At 51.3% G+C, this 16,666-nt stretch overlaps 1 protein-coding gene across 1 annotated transcript; it reads left to right on the top strand.

Annotated features, from left to right (window-relative positions):
- The first annotated feature begins 8,737 nt into the window (after positions 1 to 8,737).
- CALHM3 (calcium homeostasis modulator 3) lies at positions 8,738 to 14,521 on the top strand. Its single transcript, XM_032607595.1, is given in 5 exon segments — positions 8,738 to 9,024; positions 11,093 to 11,133; positions 11,136 to 11,347; positions 14,007 to 14,277; positions 14,280 to 14,521. Coding segments are annotated over 5 exon segments (1,053 nt in total).
- The last annotated feature ends 2,145 nt before the right edge of the window (positions 14,522 to 16,666 follow it).

Raw genomic sequence — 16,666 nt, 5'->3', positions numbered from 1 at the left:
TCCCTCCTCTGCTCCACAGACAGACTTGCCTCCTGGGAGGCAGCCCCTAGGTCCGGGACTAATTGTAAGATCTTCACAGACCCCCAAACTCTTATCTTTGGTGCCTAACTCTATAAGGTCAAACATAGTAAAATACACTACACCCCACGTTAAACATAATTTTCCTGTCTTAAACATTTTGAAAGGATTTTTGTAAATTTGGCTTTTGAAATCACTGGACTAAAAGGAACTCACTGAATTTACAATTGGTTTTATTTCTAAACAATCTTGTATGTGTTGGAGCTCTTGCCAAGTGAGAAAGACCTACGATTGTCTTCAAATGTAATGAAATATTTATGAGTGCTCGTTTAACAGTTAATGAAGTTGCCACAACATTGTTTTATAGACATTTAAGTAAACATTTCTTAATTTTGATTTTGAAGTTTTCCTTTCATAATTTCGAGCCAGTAATATTTTTTTTCCAGTCTTAAGCAGATCCTTAGAAAGCACCTAGACCTAAGTCCTGGGCCTATAGTGCCTATGGATAAAATCCAGGCCTGAGACCAAGCATTCTTAAGATTGCATCTAAAAGGACAGATGGAGATTCCTGCAAGAAGCTGAAAGAAAAATGTGCAAAGCCAGAAAGAGGGCCACATGTATCCCTGTTTGGAAAACTTGTTTAGTAATTTCAAACAGCATCCCTTGACCCATCTCAGGGCCACTGGCTTAGGTAATACTGACAGGTGACATTTACGGAGCACATAGACATACATACCAGACCTTGGTCTAAGCAATTCATCTGTACTAATTCATTTAAGCCTGGTAATAACCCTGTGAAGTAACTGCTATTATTATTATTAGCAGCAGCCGTAGCAACAGCATCCCCATTTTACAGATGAAAATCCTGAGGCTTAGGAAAGTTAAGATACTGGATTAGGAGCTGATAAGTGAAGCACCGAGGTTCAGCCCTAGGAGGTCTGAGTCCAAATCCCTGCGATGCTATGCCTGCCCCAGGATGGGATTCCTTTAGATGCCAGCCTGAGGAAGACACCTGTTGCAGGGGAGGTGTCCTCCCTGAGTTCCTGAGCCAGCCTCCTCCCACCGTAGAGACCCTGATGGCTCCCAGGGGCTTTGGCTCAGCTGTCTGGAAGTTAGCCAGGAAGCACATAGCCACTAATGAACACGAAATAGAGTTAAAAATAACAAAACTGAACTCAAAGAAAAGTGCTCAAAGTGAATGTAATACCCCAGCATCCTCTTTCTCTCATAGATGTTTTAAATGACCTTTACTTGGCAGGAAGGCTTTTCTAAGAACGTTACAAAGATCAGAGAATCATACAAGAAAAGTATGATAAATAGGACCACATAAAAATTTAAAACTCCTTCATGGTAAAAGTTGAAAGACACATAGGAGCCAGGAGGCACATCTCCAGTAAGTCAACAGTCTTCAGTCAGTTCAAATGCCCTTCATCCCTAGACCCAGAATGGGCAACAGACGTTTCTGCACTACTGCCGCCAGGGTAGCCTCCCACTTCTATCCTCCTTTCCCAAGAGACACCCCAGAGGCGCTCGCTTGTTCCGACCTTCACCCTTCACCCAAAGGCGCTTCAGGGGGACCTCTTTCCAATGAGAGCAGCCTGTGGAAAGTTTTCTCTCAGCCAGGTGAGCGGGCTTGTGTGTCCCACTGTCTCTTCCCTCCGGTCCCTCTCAAGTTCTCTCTCTAGCCACCACTAGGTGGCGCTAGACCTCCATTAGACTCACCTTTGTCTCCGGCAAACTTTGGTGGGGGGGTCCTCGAGTCAATCAAAACACCTTTAAAATATTTACAGGTTGCTCTTTTCCTGTTTCAAAACGGGAAGAGAATTTGGGGGGGGCAAATATATCTTTATAGCTTCCATTAACCACGTCATTATAAAGAAAATATGTCAATTTAGAATTAGCCCTACTCTGTAGCCACCCAGATGCTACCCTCTGGGCATGTTTGCTTCACTGAAGTCACTTTCTCATCTTTCATCCTGGGACTGGATCTCCAGCAGAAGAGTCCTCCCCATCACAGACACTCTCTCCCAGGACGGAGAGAAACTCCCCAAACTTCAGGCAAGTGGAGGTCCTCTCCAGAGCACCCCAGTTCGCACTGTGATGCCCCACTGCCTGCGTCTGGTACCTGAGGTAGGTACCTGTGCGTGCCCAGCACCAGCAAAGCACCTAGCTGTGGGCTCTGCAGATGCCCAGTGAACAACTGTTGTCATGTGGCCAGAGCTTGAGGGTGTGCAGCCAAGGCACCCAATCACCCTCAGAACTGGGACTTGCCACTCCTGGCCCAGGGCTCTCCCAAACACGTCTCAGAAGTCTCATGAGCTTGTGGGCACAGGCAACAGGGAAAAGGGGGGTGCCCAGGGTTACTCTGACTTTCGTATTTATGCAGTAAGAGTAGAATTCAGAAACTCCAGCTGGATGGGTGTCCCCTCCCCCAAGAGCACCTCACCTGTTTTTGCCCCCAAGTCTCTGCATTTGGCCCGACATCCATGTCTGATGCCACCGCTGGCAGGACCTCCACACCAGAAAACCCGCCCCCCTCACAGGGTCTGCAAACCACTTCGTTTCACTTCGGTCAGAAAATCCATTTTTATAGATTGTTAGGGATGTTTAAAAGAAGAAGGTGCAAATATTATAAAACCAGGCTTCTCTGTTTCTTGTTCTGAGAAAAGGAGTTAGAAATGTATTGTGAACCAACGCAACTGTTCCATATTCTGTAACCTGTAGGGTGAGAACCCAAAATTAAAGTAGAAGAATGTTAAGGTTTGAACTTGGTTTTCTATTTTGTGTGAGTCGTATATTTCAATCCTATTGTTTTTAATGTTTATCTATTTACATATTGAAACTTATTTTAAAATCCATAAATCTCCTGCCCAGAATACTTCTGTTGATCTTTTTAAAATAAAGTCCACATGTACATTGTTTGAAAAGTCAAACAGCACAGAAAGGTATAAACTGGAAAGAAGATGAAGGTCTCCCCTGTTCTACCACCCAATAGTATTAACTGTCTACATTTTTTATATATCTTTCCAGCAAAAGGTGTGTGCACAATACCAAGACTTTTACATGTTTGTGTTTTTACTCAGGAGGGATTATGCTATGCACAGCGTACTTAGAATCTATCAGAGTTCTTTTCATACGAACACACACAGATTTGCTTCATTCTTTTAATGACTGCATAGATCCCACTTTATGGCTGTGCCATAATTTATTTAAACAAATTATTAAACATCCCCCATTGATGAAATTCGAGTTGTTTCCAGTTTTATTGCTATTAAAACAAATCTATCACGAACATCCTTCCTTGTTTGTCTTGGCTATTTCTGCAAATCTATCCATAGGGCAAATACAGAGCTATGTAATTGTTAGGTCAAAGGGCATGTATATTTAAATTTTTGCTTTAAATATATTGCCAAATTTTTCTAGGAAAATTCATCCAAATTTATACTCCAACCATCCGTGTATGGAAGTGACTATTTCCCTAAGCCCTCATCAACATTGGGTAATATCTATCTTTTAGTTTCTGAAAACTTAGTTTAAAAAGGCACCTGCTTGTTCAGATACATATTTAATTAAGAATGAGGGCTACAGTCCTCACAGGATTTGGGGCCGTGTGCCCTCCCCTTCCTGTGAACAGCCTGTTCACATCCTTTGCCCATTTTCTCACAGGATTGATCATCTTTTTTTTATTGATTTGTATTGATTCCTCTGCAAATTAAGGAAATAGGGCTTTGTGTGGCTTGTGTGTGGAAAATGCCCTTTTCCCGTTTTTTGTTATTTTCACTTGGCTGATTGGCATTTTGCCCACAGAAGTTATGAGGCCCACTTCATCCATCTTCTCCTTCACAGCTACTGAATTCTGTGCTCTGATCACAAAGGCCTTCCCTAGTCTCTGATTGTGAAGAAATTCACCTCCATTTTCCCAAATGATTAGCCAGTTGTTCTAATGCCATGTGTCAGAGTTCCCCCCTTTATTTTCATTCTCCTTTCAGTCCCTCAGAGGCCATGTGGCTCTACACAGTCACCAGAGTGGAGCCCACAGAAGTGCCATGTTGCTTTCAGCCAGGTCTGCCAGAGAAGACCAGAAAGGCCTGTCCCCTGGATCCCACAGAGGCCTCTGTCATTTGGTAGAAGAGAGGCAGGTCTGTCGGGGACAGAGAGGGCCCCACAGCTCTGAGATGCGAGGCAACAATAGCCTCCCAGTCCTGAGAGAGAAGTGGGACACGCATCCAGTGTCTTCCTTCTGAAGAAACCCCAGGGGAGAGTGTGTTCTCTATACAGAAAGAAGAAACACAGCCACGCCTGTACTTCTGAGGACACACACGCTACACACCACACACACACTCACCACACACACATACTCACCGCACACATACACACACACACACACAACGGACACACTGACTCCTCCAGTAGGGGGCACCCTGTCCTAAGGAGCCCTCTCCATCACAGGAATTCCAAGAACAGTCAAGCCAGTATCTCTCAAATACCCAGATTCCTTTCGAAGGAAATAAAAATATGGAGGACCCCCAAGAATATATCTCCAAGACCCTCAGTTGAGAAAAAAAGAAACCAAAGACTTGTTGTATAAAGATGTTCCAATTGCAAGTTAACACGTGTTTAAAACTGCTAAATAGATTTAATTTAAGTCAGCATTAAAATGAAAGTCTGATATTTAAAAATTTTCCCAGAATGAAAAGATCTGGAAGAACACAGCTGCAGAGCCCCGAGGTAGGGTAGGCAGTTGAGAAAATCTGATCTGAGGCATTACTCTGCAGCAGATCTACAAGTGAATATTCTTTCCACACACGAGTAACATAAACCTTTCTCCTATTTTTCTTCGATTTCTGCCTCTCCTTGTATATCAGGCCCGGCCCCTGGGCAACAAAAGACGATCTTCCTTCCTTTTGCCTTGTCCCTTAATCCCTGTGAGTTTTTCCAGTAAAAATACTTATGATTTTTACTGGGAAATTTTAAAAATCATTATTATAAAATAGGCAATTTAGAAAATACAGAATTTTTGCTTAATGTAAAGGCACCTGCTCACCCCGAGAGGTAATAGCCCTTTAAGTCGTGGTGGGCTTCCTTCTTGCCTTCTTCTTTGCTTGAATGTTTTCCAGTAAATACCCAGCAAGGGCCAGTGCAGTCACACGACCCAGGCTGACCTGGCAGGGCCATCTCGCCTCCCAGAGGTTGGAGCTGTGAACAGGCTGGCCTGGGAGAGACCTTGTCCCAGTTTCCTGCAGTGTTCCCTCAGAAACACTGTCCATTCTCTTCCGGAAAAATCCCTAGGTTAGAAGCAGCTGGGGGCCCTTTGGCCACCCTCCCCTCCCTGAGAGTAGAATGGGAGACAGGGGTGCTCAGACCCTCCCAGCCCATTTCTCTCCCCTCCGTGCTCGGTGGGGGGCCCAGCGCTGGGGTTCAGGGTTGAGAAGCAGGGTCTTGGGCGGGACAGCTCTGTTTCCTGGCAGCAGCCCAGAGGGTGACTAGGGCTGGAAGGCACAGAGGAGGAGCACATCCTTCCTGGGCCTGTCCCCACCAGGCTGTGTGTCCTCTCGGACACACAGCCTGCCTCTCCAGGACCCGCGCCAGGGCTGTGCTGGTGCTGGTGGTTCTCTGCTAGCTAGGAGACCAGGACAGAGAGCGGCTTGAAGGGCTTCACCATTATGCCCTCGCCTCTCCTCCTCGCAGAGCCACACTCGCTGCCTCTGACGGCGCTCCCGCCCTCTCCCATTCCCTCCCCACTTTCCCTCACACAGGTCATCCTGTTTCACAGGACCTGGACTAGCACACGGACTGGGTAAGATACAAATAAGATATAAGACCCGGGTTTCCGTCTGTCGCTACCTCATCGGAAGTGGAGACTGCACAGATACTTAGGAAGTTTGCAGGACATATTGGGGATGGTCTGACTTAAAATACAGGCTAAATGATCTACACAAAATTCATTTGCAGATCCCACAGGTCCCTCAAGCTGCTGGGCTGTCATCTCTCAGAGAAACAGAAACACAGTGAGCCCTGTGTCATGAAGGTTAAGAGAAGAGAGAGACTGGCCTCAGATGGGAGTCCCAGAGGCAGCCTGAGCTGCCTCTCCCCCAGCAACCCCAGGGCTCCTGGGTGAGCAGGGCACCCAGTGCTTCGCTCACAGCGTCCCTGGCTGTTTCCCGAGGATTCCCAGGCGGGCCAGCCAGCACGTGCCCGTGTGGGCGGCAACAAGTTTGGAAGGACACACACTGATGCAGTGACAGGGAGACTTGGGGGGTTGCAGTCAATATATATTTTTATATTAGATATTTTATCTAATATATATATTAATATAATATATATAATATTACATATATATAATATATATTTTATATTAGATATTTTATCTAGTATATTATATTTTATATAATATACGTTTATATTAGATATTTTTAGTATTTCATAATGGTGTGTTTAATCAGAAAAAAAGATGCCGACATTTCCATTTTCTAAAAGTTTGAGCGTGCGGGAAGAGGGGTGATCCGTGCAGCTGCTGCGGTCAGGGCAGGCTCCGTGGAGACCGGAGGGCATGGCTGGGCCTCTGCGCCGGAAGGGATTCAGAAGGATGCTTACCTCACATGCTCCAGAGGGATGGGGGTGGGGAGTGGCACTCATGACTGTGAGGACCCGGGGTCTGAGGAATTGCTGATGGCATCCCTGGGAGTCCCACATGCCCACTGGCCCAGGCTGGACGGAGCAGGGCAGGGGCCAGTAGGGTCAAGGCCATCCCAGTCCCTGAGGTTTTCCTTTGTTCAAGGGTAGCGCTGGGCTAGGAGTGAGGGAGCCAGAGGGATGGAGATTGAGGAGGAACCTGAGCCTCACCCGCCCCCAGCCCAGGCTCCAGGCCAAGCCCATGGATCTGTGACCCAGGAATGGAGCCTGGGCTCCTGTGGCTGCTTCCACTCCTCTCCCCACATCAGGCTGCCGGTGTCAGGACCGGGGGCCAGTAAGACAAGGGTGCTACAGGGCGGGCCGCAGGTGAGAGGAGGGAAAGATAGACAGGAAGAGGCCACAGCACAGAGAGAGGGACAGAGACAGAGGGACGCACAGAAAGACTCAGAAACACACAATGAAGGACACAGGGGGTCACACACACAGAGAAGAGTAGAGTTAGAGATGGAAAGAGGGACAGGATAAGAGAGAGACAGAGATAAGAGCAGGACCTACATTCCATTCACCTCCTAGGAGCAGACAGGGAGGCAGGTACAGGTCAAGGAGTGGGCAGAGAGGACAGAGCTAGAGACGCAAAAAGGGGGTCTGAGTGTCAACGTCACAGGGAACAAACATCTACCACCCGTGCAGTCTGCCTGGCACCCTGCTGGGGGCTGCAGGGACGGGCAGCTGTGGGTGCAGGGCCCGTCCTAGCTGGGAGATCCAGCTCCACACCTGGGCGAGAGGAGCAGCAGGCTGGGGCGGCCTTTCCAAGGGCCAAGCGAGAGGAGAGGTTCCCACAGAGCTGAGGTCACCAGGGGCATCTCGGTGAAAGAGCTGCATCGGAGTTGCCTCTTGAAGAGCAGGTGGGAGGAAGCGGCACGGGTTCTCCAGCGGGGAGGATGCGTCAGCAGAGGCATGGACATGTCTGGGTATGGCTAGGAGGGCCTTGAACGCCAGGCTAAGGAAGCTGAGGGGGCCCTGGTCACACCTGAGCGCAAGAGTGATGTAGTGGGAGCTGCGCTTTAGGGAGACCTGGGCCATTCCGTGGCCAGAGCTGAAGGGCAGCAGAATAAAGTGGAGGAAAGGGGTGCAGGCACCCATGAGCAGCCCCTGTGCCCTCTCCCGACACCCCCTGTCTGACACTACATTCAAGCAACCCCAAACTGCCTACCCACACCTGGCTGCTTCTCACCTTCATGCCCTTGTCCAGACGGTACTCTCTGTCTGGAAGCCCTTCCGTTCCACGACCCTGGCAAACACTGAAACATGGTTTAAACTCTCCTCAAGAGACTTCCGGGAAGGCTTCGGGCAGGGTAAGGCGCCCCTGGTGGTTCCTCCCAGCATGAAAGCCAACGTGAAATCTCCCTGGGCTCAGCTGAGTCAAATCATGGGTTTTTTGTTTTTTGGGGGTTTTTTTTGCGGTACGTGGGCCTCTCACCGTTTTGGCCTCTCCCGTTGCGGAGCACAGGCTCCGGACGCGCAGGCTCAGTGGCCATGGCTCACGGGCCCACTTCCTGGACCGGGACACGAACCCGTGTCCCCTGCATTGGCAGGCAGACTCTCAACCACTCAACCACTAGGGAAGCCCCAAGTCATGTTTTAAACCAAGACAAGAAAATGTAATTGGCTCCATCAGTGCCGTGGTCTTACCACACCCAGAATTTGCCTGTCCCCCCACGGGAAGCCCCAGCAGCTGTCAGGCATCAGTATCACAGTCCTGAAGAGGGGAGGGATGGAGGAACAGGGTGGGGACCATCTGCCTAGAGGTGCTTTGGGCTGGCTGGTCACAGAGCAGTGACTCATCCCCCCAGAGAGGAGGGGAGTAGCAGTGGGGGGCAGTCGGGCTGGCCAGGGGGCCTTGGTGGAGAGAGCCTGCTCTGCCCTACACTCCTTGGCTAGACCCCGCCTCCCCCTTGTCCCCTCAGGCCCTAGGAAGAACCTCCCGCAGCCCCGGGCTCGCCCCCAGCGGGGCTGGCATTGACCAGGAAGGCAGCTGAAACCTCCCCGCCCGCCACCCGCAGCTGCCCTCTACCCAGGCCCGGCCATGGATAAATTCCGCGCGCTCCTCCAGCACTTCCAGTCCAGCTCCGAGTCGGTGTTGAACGGCATCTGCCTGCTGCTGGCCGCGGTCACAGTCAAGCTGTGCTCCTCCTTCGACTTCAACTGCCCCTGCCTGGCGCGCTACAATGCCCTCTATGGCCTGGGCCAGCTGCTCATGCCCCCAGCCGCCCTTTTCCTCTGCAGCCTCCTGGCCAACCGGCAGTCCGCGGTGATGGTGGAGGAGAGGCGCCGGCCTGCGGGGCACCGAAGGAAGGACCCAGGCATCGGCAGGTGCGGTCCCTCGCCACCCAGGTCCCCGTGGGCATTGTCAGGGGCTCTCCCAACCACACAGTCACTGCCAGGTGCCAAAATCCCAGTGACCCCCGTGGGTATTGTCAGAACTCCCCCACCCACCCCCATAGGCATCCTCATTTCCCCTAGGAAATGATACCAAGACATCATCAGTTCACAGAGACCCATCTGCCAGTTTCTACTCTGGAAACAGATATTTCTGATCCTGTCATCTGTCACCTTTCCATGCCCAGTGCTGGAGACGCATGAATGATACAGGATTCCCAAGAATTATCCAGGTCACATCTGTCATGCTGGCCATGGATTATAACTCCCCACATGCATGAAGGACCATCCCATGACGTGCACAGCCGTGTTGCCGTACGAGAGGCATCATTGGCTTGAAGGCTGCATCCCCTCTCCTGCAAGCTCCCCGAGGGCAAGGACCTCACCTGCTGTGTCACAGTGTCCTCAGAGCCTCGCACCTGGTCGGTGCCCTGATCAGCTCATTGAGTTTAGCGATTCGTAATGCTCCCCAGCCCACAGGGAGCCAAGCTCTGTGCCCAGTGCTGTGTGTGCACCGCCTATGAATTCTCACCTCGGCCCTGGGTTGGCTCCCGTCTTGGATCCATTTTTAAGGATGGGGGACCTGAGGCACAGAGAGGGTGATTCACTAGGCTGAGCTCCCACAGCAAAGAAGAGGCTCAGATTCAAACACAGCCCAAGGCAGAACTGCTGCCCTGTTTTAGACAAAATAAGTGCTCTAGATCCATGGGCAGTGGCAGGAGGGACTTGGTGGGTTTTAGCTCACTCACGATCTCCTCCTCTCCCCTATTCTTTGATATGGACAACTGAGGTATTCTCAAGGGTATGTAATGTAACTTCATAACAAGTCCTGGGTTCCACCTTCTAACCACATTGCCCCCATAGAAAATGCTGGATCCGCCCCTGCCTACAACGTATTTATAATTCGTTGGCCATGCACACACACACACCCAGCCAGCACACACCATCTTATGTTTTGTGTACAACCCAAGTTAAAAACCTCTGCATTCTGTGCACAAGCGGCCTGTTTCATGTTCCCCAGCGGTTCCAAGCTCCCTGTGATTCAGCCACGCAGGGAGGGTCACATTCACTAAGCATGCCCTTTACCTTTTCCTCTGGGGTCTAGTGGGTACAGCTCCACTGGGCTCCTGTCCTGTGACCAACACCCAACCCAGGCCACTAGACGGGCAGAGTGGGTCAAAAGCGGCACCTGGGGACAGTCAGAGGGCGGCTCCCAGACACTGCGGAGAGGTGTTTAAGGTGCTGTCTCTGGGAGGGTTATTCCACGGGACCCTCTTAGTTTAGGGTCCTCCCAAAAGCAGCCTCTGGAAAGAATGTGATAATATGTAGGCAACTTGGGCTCAGTCCTTCTGGGGACCCTCTAAGAAAGTGGATAGAACACACCTCAGAATCGTCCCACCGAGGATCCTGGAAGCTGGGGTTCTTATCCACCAGGCCCTGCCCTCTTGGATTGAAGGTTGATTTGGGAACGGGACCCTCTAAGAAAGTGGATAGAACACACCTCAGAATCGTCCCACCGAGGATCCTGGAAGCTGGTGTTCTTATCCACCAGGCCCTGCCCTCTTGGATTGAAGGTTGATTTGGGAACATGACCCTCCAGCGCTTCCAGCCTGCACCTCTGGGAGCAGAAACTCCTCCAAAGTCCCAGGCAGAGCCATGCAAGTGGTTGAGGTCAGAAGCTCTCAGGCCCTCCATATGAATAGGAACCACCCACCAAAGCTCTAGATGCTTCTGGCCGGGACAGGGCACCAACAGAGTCTGCTACAAAGCTAGAGCAGGAAGAATACCAGCTCCCCCGTGTTCCGGTCCTGAGACTCCCGGGACCCTCAGCCCTGCTTCTTCCCTATCCTCTGCTGCTCGGACCTGTAGCCCTTCCTTTGGTGTAATCACACCTGGGATATCCCTCCTCCCGGGAAGTCCATCCCTGCATCTCCCCTGTAGCCTTCCTGCTGCAGCTGAATTCCGGCTGCCCTTTGTGCCCCCTTCCTTCCTCTGCTCCCAGGTATATGTTCTCCTCTGTGCTCTAGAGAGCACTGGCCGCCCCCTTGTCTGGATCCTGCTGGCTCTCCTCGATGGGAACTGCTTCGTGTGTGTCTTCAGCAGCTCCGTGGACCCTGACAAGTTTCTAGACTTTGCCAACATGACCCCCAGCCAGGTGCAGCTCTTTCTGGCCAAGGTGCCCTGCAAGGAAGATGAGCTGGTCAGGGACAGCCCCGCTCGGAAGGCAGTGTCTCTCTACCTGCGGTGCCTGTCACAGGTAATTCAGGTGGTCCTCTCCCAGCCCTAGGAAATGTCCTGCATTGGTTTCGAGGGGCCTGGAGGTACAAATGGTTTCCTGAGGCCCCTCCCAATGCCGCAGGCACAACCATGGACCATGTGGTCCCTGGGGGGATCAGGAGTGTGACTCACACACAGGACAGTGTTGGGCCTTAGGAAGTGGGGACTCCGCCATCAATGCTGACTCACCCCAGGCTGGATGCCAGGTGCTCGTACCCTCCGGGAGTCCACTAGACTCATCCCCAAGTTGGATGGCAGGAAAACACTGGAGATAGACTGCTCTACCCTGCCACCACCCCATACACACATTCCGCTCACTCCTCAGAAATACGATACTAATTACCATGTATTAAGCACGTATGTGTCAGGCACTGTGTTAAGCATTTCACATGCGTTACTTCGATTCTCAAGACAGGCCTATGAGGTGGATGCAATCATGATCATCCCATTTTGCAGATGAGGAAACTGAGGCTCTGAGAGTTTAGTTCACAAGGCCAAAGTCACAGTTTGTAAGAGGCCGGGCAGGGATCTGAAGTGTCATTCCTCCAAACCCTCTCATCCACCTCCCTACAATGCAGGCTCCCCAGATGTCCGGCTCCCCACAGGGCACAGAATCCATTATCCTGGGGACAAACCCCAGCCCCATCCCCAGCCCAGGCTGAAGATTCCACCTCCACCACTCCGAGAGCCCAGCCTGGGCTGTGTCCCCCGCCAAAAGTGTTTACATGAACCCACCACATGCAGAACATCACTGGAGCTACAACCCAGCACTTTGGGGTGCCAGGACAGGCTTGTGGCAGATGCAGGCCCGTGGAGTGGCAGAGAGAGGACCAGTGCTCAGGAGACACTTGGTTCTGCTTCAGACTGTGACCTTGGCCATGTCCCTTCCGCTCTGGGCCTCAGTTTCTCCTGCCAAGTAAATGGAGGTCTGGTCTCCTCACCTTGATGTCTCCTACGGATGTAAACACTGTAGGCTCTCACTAGTTCCCTGGAAAGAGTGTAGAATTCTCAGTCAGACCAGGGTTTAAGTCCTGACTCAGCTGTAAATGATCAGTCACACTAAATGCCCCTCCAGGTAAAATACTCACACAAGTATTTTAAATTTGGAGTGGGGGGAGGGAGGACCTTGTAAGAGGCCAAATGAGAGAGCTTTGTCAATCACATCTGCAAATGATAAAGATTCAAATATGTCTTTGTGGTTTAGAGGAGTGATATCTCTGCTCCAAGTCCACACGGTTGCTCGGGTCTTAAGCGATGTCTCAATACCTTTGGCTGGGCAGAGGGGAGGGCGAGGGGCTGGCCAGGTGGGGTCTCCAGCCTCAGAGAACTGCTTCCAGCTTCTCCTCACGCTTGGCCTGGAACAGTATTCCCTGTTCACATCCTGTAAACTATTGCCATCCTTCAGGTCTCAGCCTCAGCCGCACTGTCATCTGAGCCCTCAGGTTCAGGTTGGGTATCGCCCCTCTGATTTCCCACAACCCCCGATACATCCCTCAACGTGGTGCTTAGCCATTCATCACCGATTTCATTGTATCTTCCACTAAAGTGTGAGCTCTGTGCGAGCAAAGACTGAGTCCTCAGTGTCTTCCCCAAAATATAGGATGGATGGATGCATAGATGGGATGGATACACATATATAAGCACGGATGAAGAACCGAATAAAAAGATGAAAGATGATGGGTGGATGGACGGATGAATGGATGGGAGTGCAAAGGAGGCAAAACTTGACCTCCACCCACCTTGGGTTTTCAGCTGAGACTAACAAAAAGACAGATTAACAGGAGGAAAACAAAAAGTTTATTATTGTGTGCAGTGATCATCATGCAGGAGAAACCTAAAACAAAGAGTAAAAAAGAAGACAGGGTCACTCAAAGCAGTGGCTTAGAAGTATGCTTATATAGCATCTTCAGCCACGAGCAATACCGTTGCAGAGAAATGTCAGCACGAGGGAAAGCAGCTTTATGCTTCCAAGGGTGGACACTGTGGGAAGGTAAATAAATACATGGGAGGAAACGAATGGAGTAAGGTTTGTTTGCGGATTCCTCTGCTGCTGTCTCTGGGCTGATGAGAGTCTGTCTCCAGCAAAAGGGGAATTTACATCCTGCCTTCAGGCAGAAGGGGAGATGCTCCTTCTTAATTGTCTTCAGCTCAAAATAATTTTTATGTCAAAGAGGCATATTTTGGGGCGACATACTCTTGTTCCCTTCAGGAGGAAAGTTGGAGGGATGAATGGCAGGTGGATGGATGGTTGGACAGATAAAAGGAAGGAAGGATGAGAGTATGGGAACATGAATGGATGGGAGGCTAGATGGCTGGATAGGAAGGAGGATGATGGACAGATGGAAGCATGGTTGAGAGGTTAGCTGGATAGAAAGACAATAGATACACAGTCAGATAAGAGGATGGATGCCTAGATGGGTGGAGAGATCGTTGGATAGAAAATGCATGCAAGGATGAAAGAATAAATGGGAGGAAGGACAGATGGAGGTGGTTGGTAGGATGGATGACTTAGTGGGAAGATGGATAGATTTGGAAAAGGATGCAAGGGATAAACAAAGGGAGAGACTTTGGAACATCCTTGCCACATTGTACAATATCTGTGTCCCGCCACACTCAACCTCGCGCTCCCCACCCTCCAGGCCATCGGCTGGGGTATCACCCTGCAGCTGATCGTCGTGGCCTTCCTGGCCCACTGTTTGAGGCCCTGCTTCGACCAGACAGTCCTCATGCAGCGCAGATACTGGAGCAACTACGTGGACCTGGAGCAGAAGCTCTTCGACAAGACATGCTGTGAGCACGCGCGGGGCTTCGCACACCGCTGTGTGCTGCACTTCATCGCCAGCATGCAGAGCGAGATGCGGGCGCGGGGGCTGCCCCGGGACTCCGCGGGCAGGGGTCCGGAGACCCCTGAGATGCTGAGCCCCACGAGGGCCTGGACGGTGGAAGCGGGAAAGCCCACCCGCGCGCAGTCTCCAGTCAGGAGCAGGTGGACCACCGCCTGAGCACCTGGTACTCCAGCAAACCACCACTTGACCTCACAGCATCTCCTGGACTCCGGGGGGGGGGGGGGTGGCCCCAGGCCGCCCCAGCACACCGACGTGTAAGGACCCTGGCCATGTCCCCACGTAAAATGCCCGCTCTGACAAGGGTCTGAGGGCTTTCCAGGCTATGGGGAGCCCAAGGCAGGGCAACCTAACCCCTCTTGGCCTCCTTCCCCAAAATAGCCCAGTCTCTGGCCGAGTTTCTGCGTGTGGCCCCCTGTGTGCTCTACAGCCGCGCTTCACGACCTTCAGTGTGTTCACCTGGGCTCTTGGTAAATGCAGATTCTGATGCAGTCTACCCAGGACTGGGGCTAAGACTGCATTGCTAACAAGCTCCCAGGTGATACTGATGCTTCTGGGCAGTGAACCAAATGTTGAGTAGCAAGAGTCTAAATAGATCTGCCATGGGTTCTGGGTCCTAGATGTCCAGATTCTACATTTAAAATAATAATGACGACAATAGCACATGCTTGTATGGTGCTTAGTATGTGCCAGTCATTATTCCATTCTATATATAATTCATTTAATCTTTATGATAATCTAATGAAGTAGGATGATTATTAGTCCCATTTTTTCGAGGAGAAAACTGAGGCATAAAAGGTTAAGCTGCCTGAGGTAACCCATGTAAGAGCTGGAACTTTATCCCAGGACGTCGGCTCTAGAGTTTGCTCTGAGCTACTACGTCAGTCTCCCCTCTAGACTGTTGGTGTGTGTATTTGTTTTCAGTGCTCTGGTTGGGTTTCCTGCAGCCTCCAGCAAGATTCTCTGAGCGAGCCCCGCTTGCTGAGTTCCTCTTAAAAGTACTAATGAGTGCCTCTTGCTGACTACTGCTGATGAATAGTTTTATATATTCTGGCAAGGGGATTTTTCTGTTTTTGAATGTCAAGGGGGCTGACCCTTCCAGCTCCCATCTTCCCAAGTCCCAGCAATTCTACTCCTAGCCCACCAAGGCTGAGCAGCCCTTTAAGATGCTGTTGCATTTTCAGCCCAGCCTTCTGCTCACCTCCAGCTAGCACATGCTTCCTGCCTCACCCCTCTACTCACCACCCTCCCCACCACCTGCAGCCTGACCCCGAGCTTAGCCTCTCTTTCTAAGGCTGCCTCGTTCACCAGGCATTCGAGGGGTGTCTACCCACTGCCGTCAGCAAGAAGCTGGCATCCTGGTAAGGATTTCCCCAGGGATACAGTGTATGGACCAGATCTGCAAATCAGGGTACAAATTAGGTATCTAGGCAGCCCTAGACATCTCCACACTGAACAGGAACCCCAGGTGGCTCTGCAGATGCCAGTGTTTAAGAATCTCTGGGCCGGGCTTCCCTGGTGGCGCAGTGGTTGAGAGTCCGCCTGCCGATGCAAGGGACACGGGTTCGTGCCCCAGTCCAGAAGGATCCCACATGCCGCGGAGAAGCTGGGCCAGTGGGCCATGGCCGCTGAGCCTGCGCGTCCGGAGCCTGTGCTCCGCAACGGGAGAGGCCACAACAGTGAGAGGCCCGCGTACCGCAAAAAAAAAAAAAAAAAAGAACCTCTGGGCCAAGTGTGGTTGTGGGGTCTGACTCAGGGATGAAGACCCTTGAAACACCAGGGTTAAATCTTGCTGGAAGAACTGCCACTCAAGCTCTAGCAGCCCAAACCGGAAGCATTGGGGGAGATCTAGCCTGTGAGCTCCTCTGGGTCTCTGCCCCTCCCTGATGACTCACCAGACACACACACACACACACACACACACACACACACACACACACGCATCCTGTTATTGTGCTTGGTGGCCACAGACATGCACAGACTTGGGTTCACCCCACACTTTTCTGGTCCTCAGGGCATGGGGGCAGCACAGGGGCCCCTGGATGCCCTCCTGGAGCCCAACCCCCTCCATATCGGGCAATCTCTGTTCTCCTGGGTGCTTGCCAAGGGACCTTGTAGGATGGACAATCCCTGCAGCTCAGCATTTCCCCTCCCATCCTGCTGTGGTCAGGCCATGTAAATGTCTGAAATAGTACTGGGGTGGGGAAAGATTTAGGCAAAGTGTTAGCAGGGATTGGGGGAAGTGGGGGAAGGGAGGAGGGAGACCTTGGACATGGTCCAGTCAGCAGGGGTGAACTCCAGCCCAGGGAAAGGAGGCTCAGGGCCCCTACCTTGGGCTGCAAGGAAGCAGCATCTGGACCAGTGAAAAGCCACTGACTGCAATCTATACTCTTGCCGCCTTACACTGAGCACTTATAGGTGCCTACTGCATAGAAAGCACTATGCCAGGGCGTAGG

This window comes from Phocoena sinus, chromosome 16 (assembly GCF_008692025.1).
Source record: "Phocoena sinus isolate mPhoSin1 chromosome 16, mPhoSin1.pri, whole genome shotgun sequence".
Taxonomy (NCBI): domain Eukaryota; kingdom Metazoa; phylum Chordata; class Mammalia; order Artiodactyla; family Phocoenidae; genus Phocoena; species Phocoena sinus.
The sequence above is the reverse complement of the archived record's forward strand: the minus strand, read 5'-3'. Positions and strand labels throughout refer to the sequence as shown.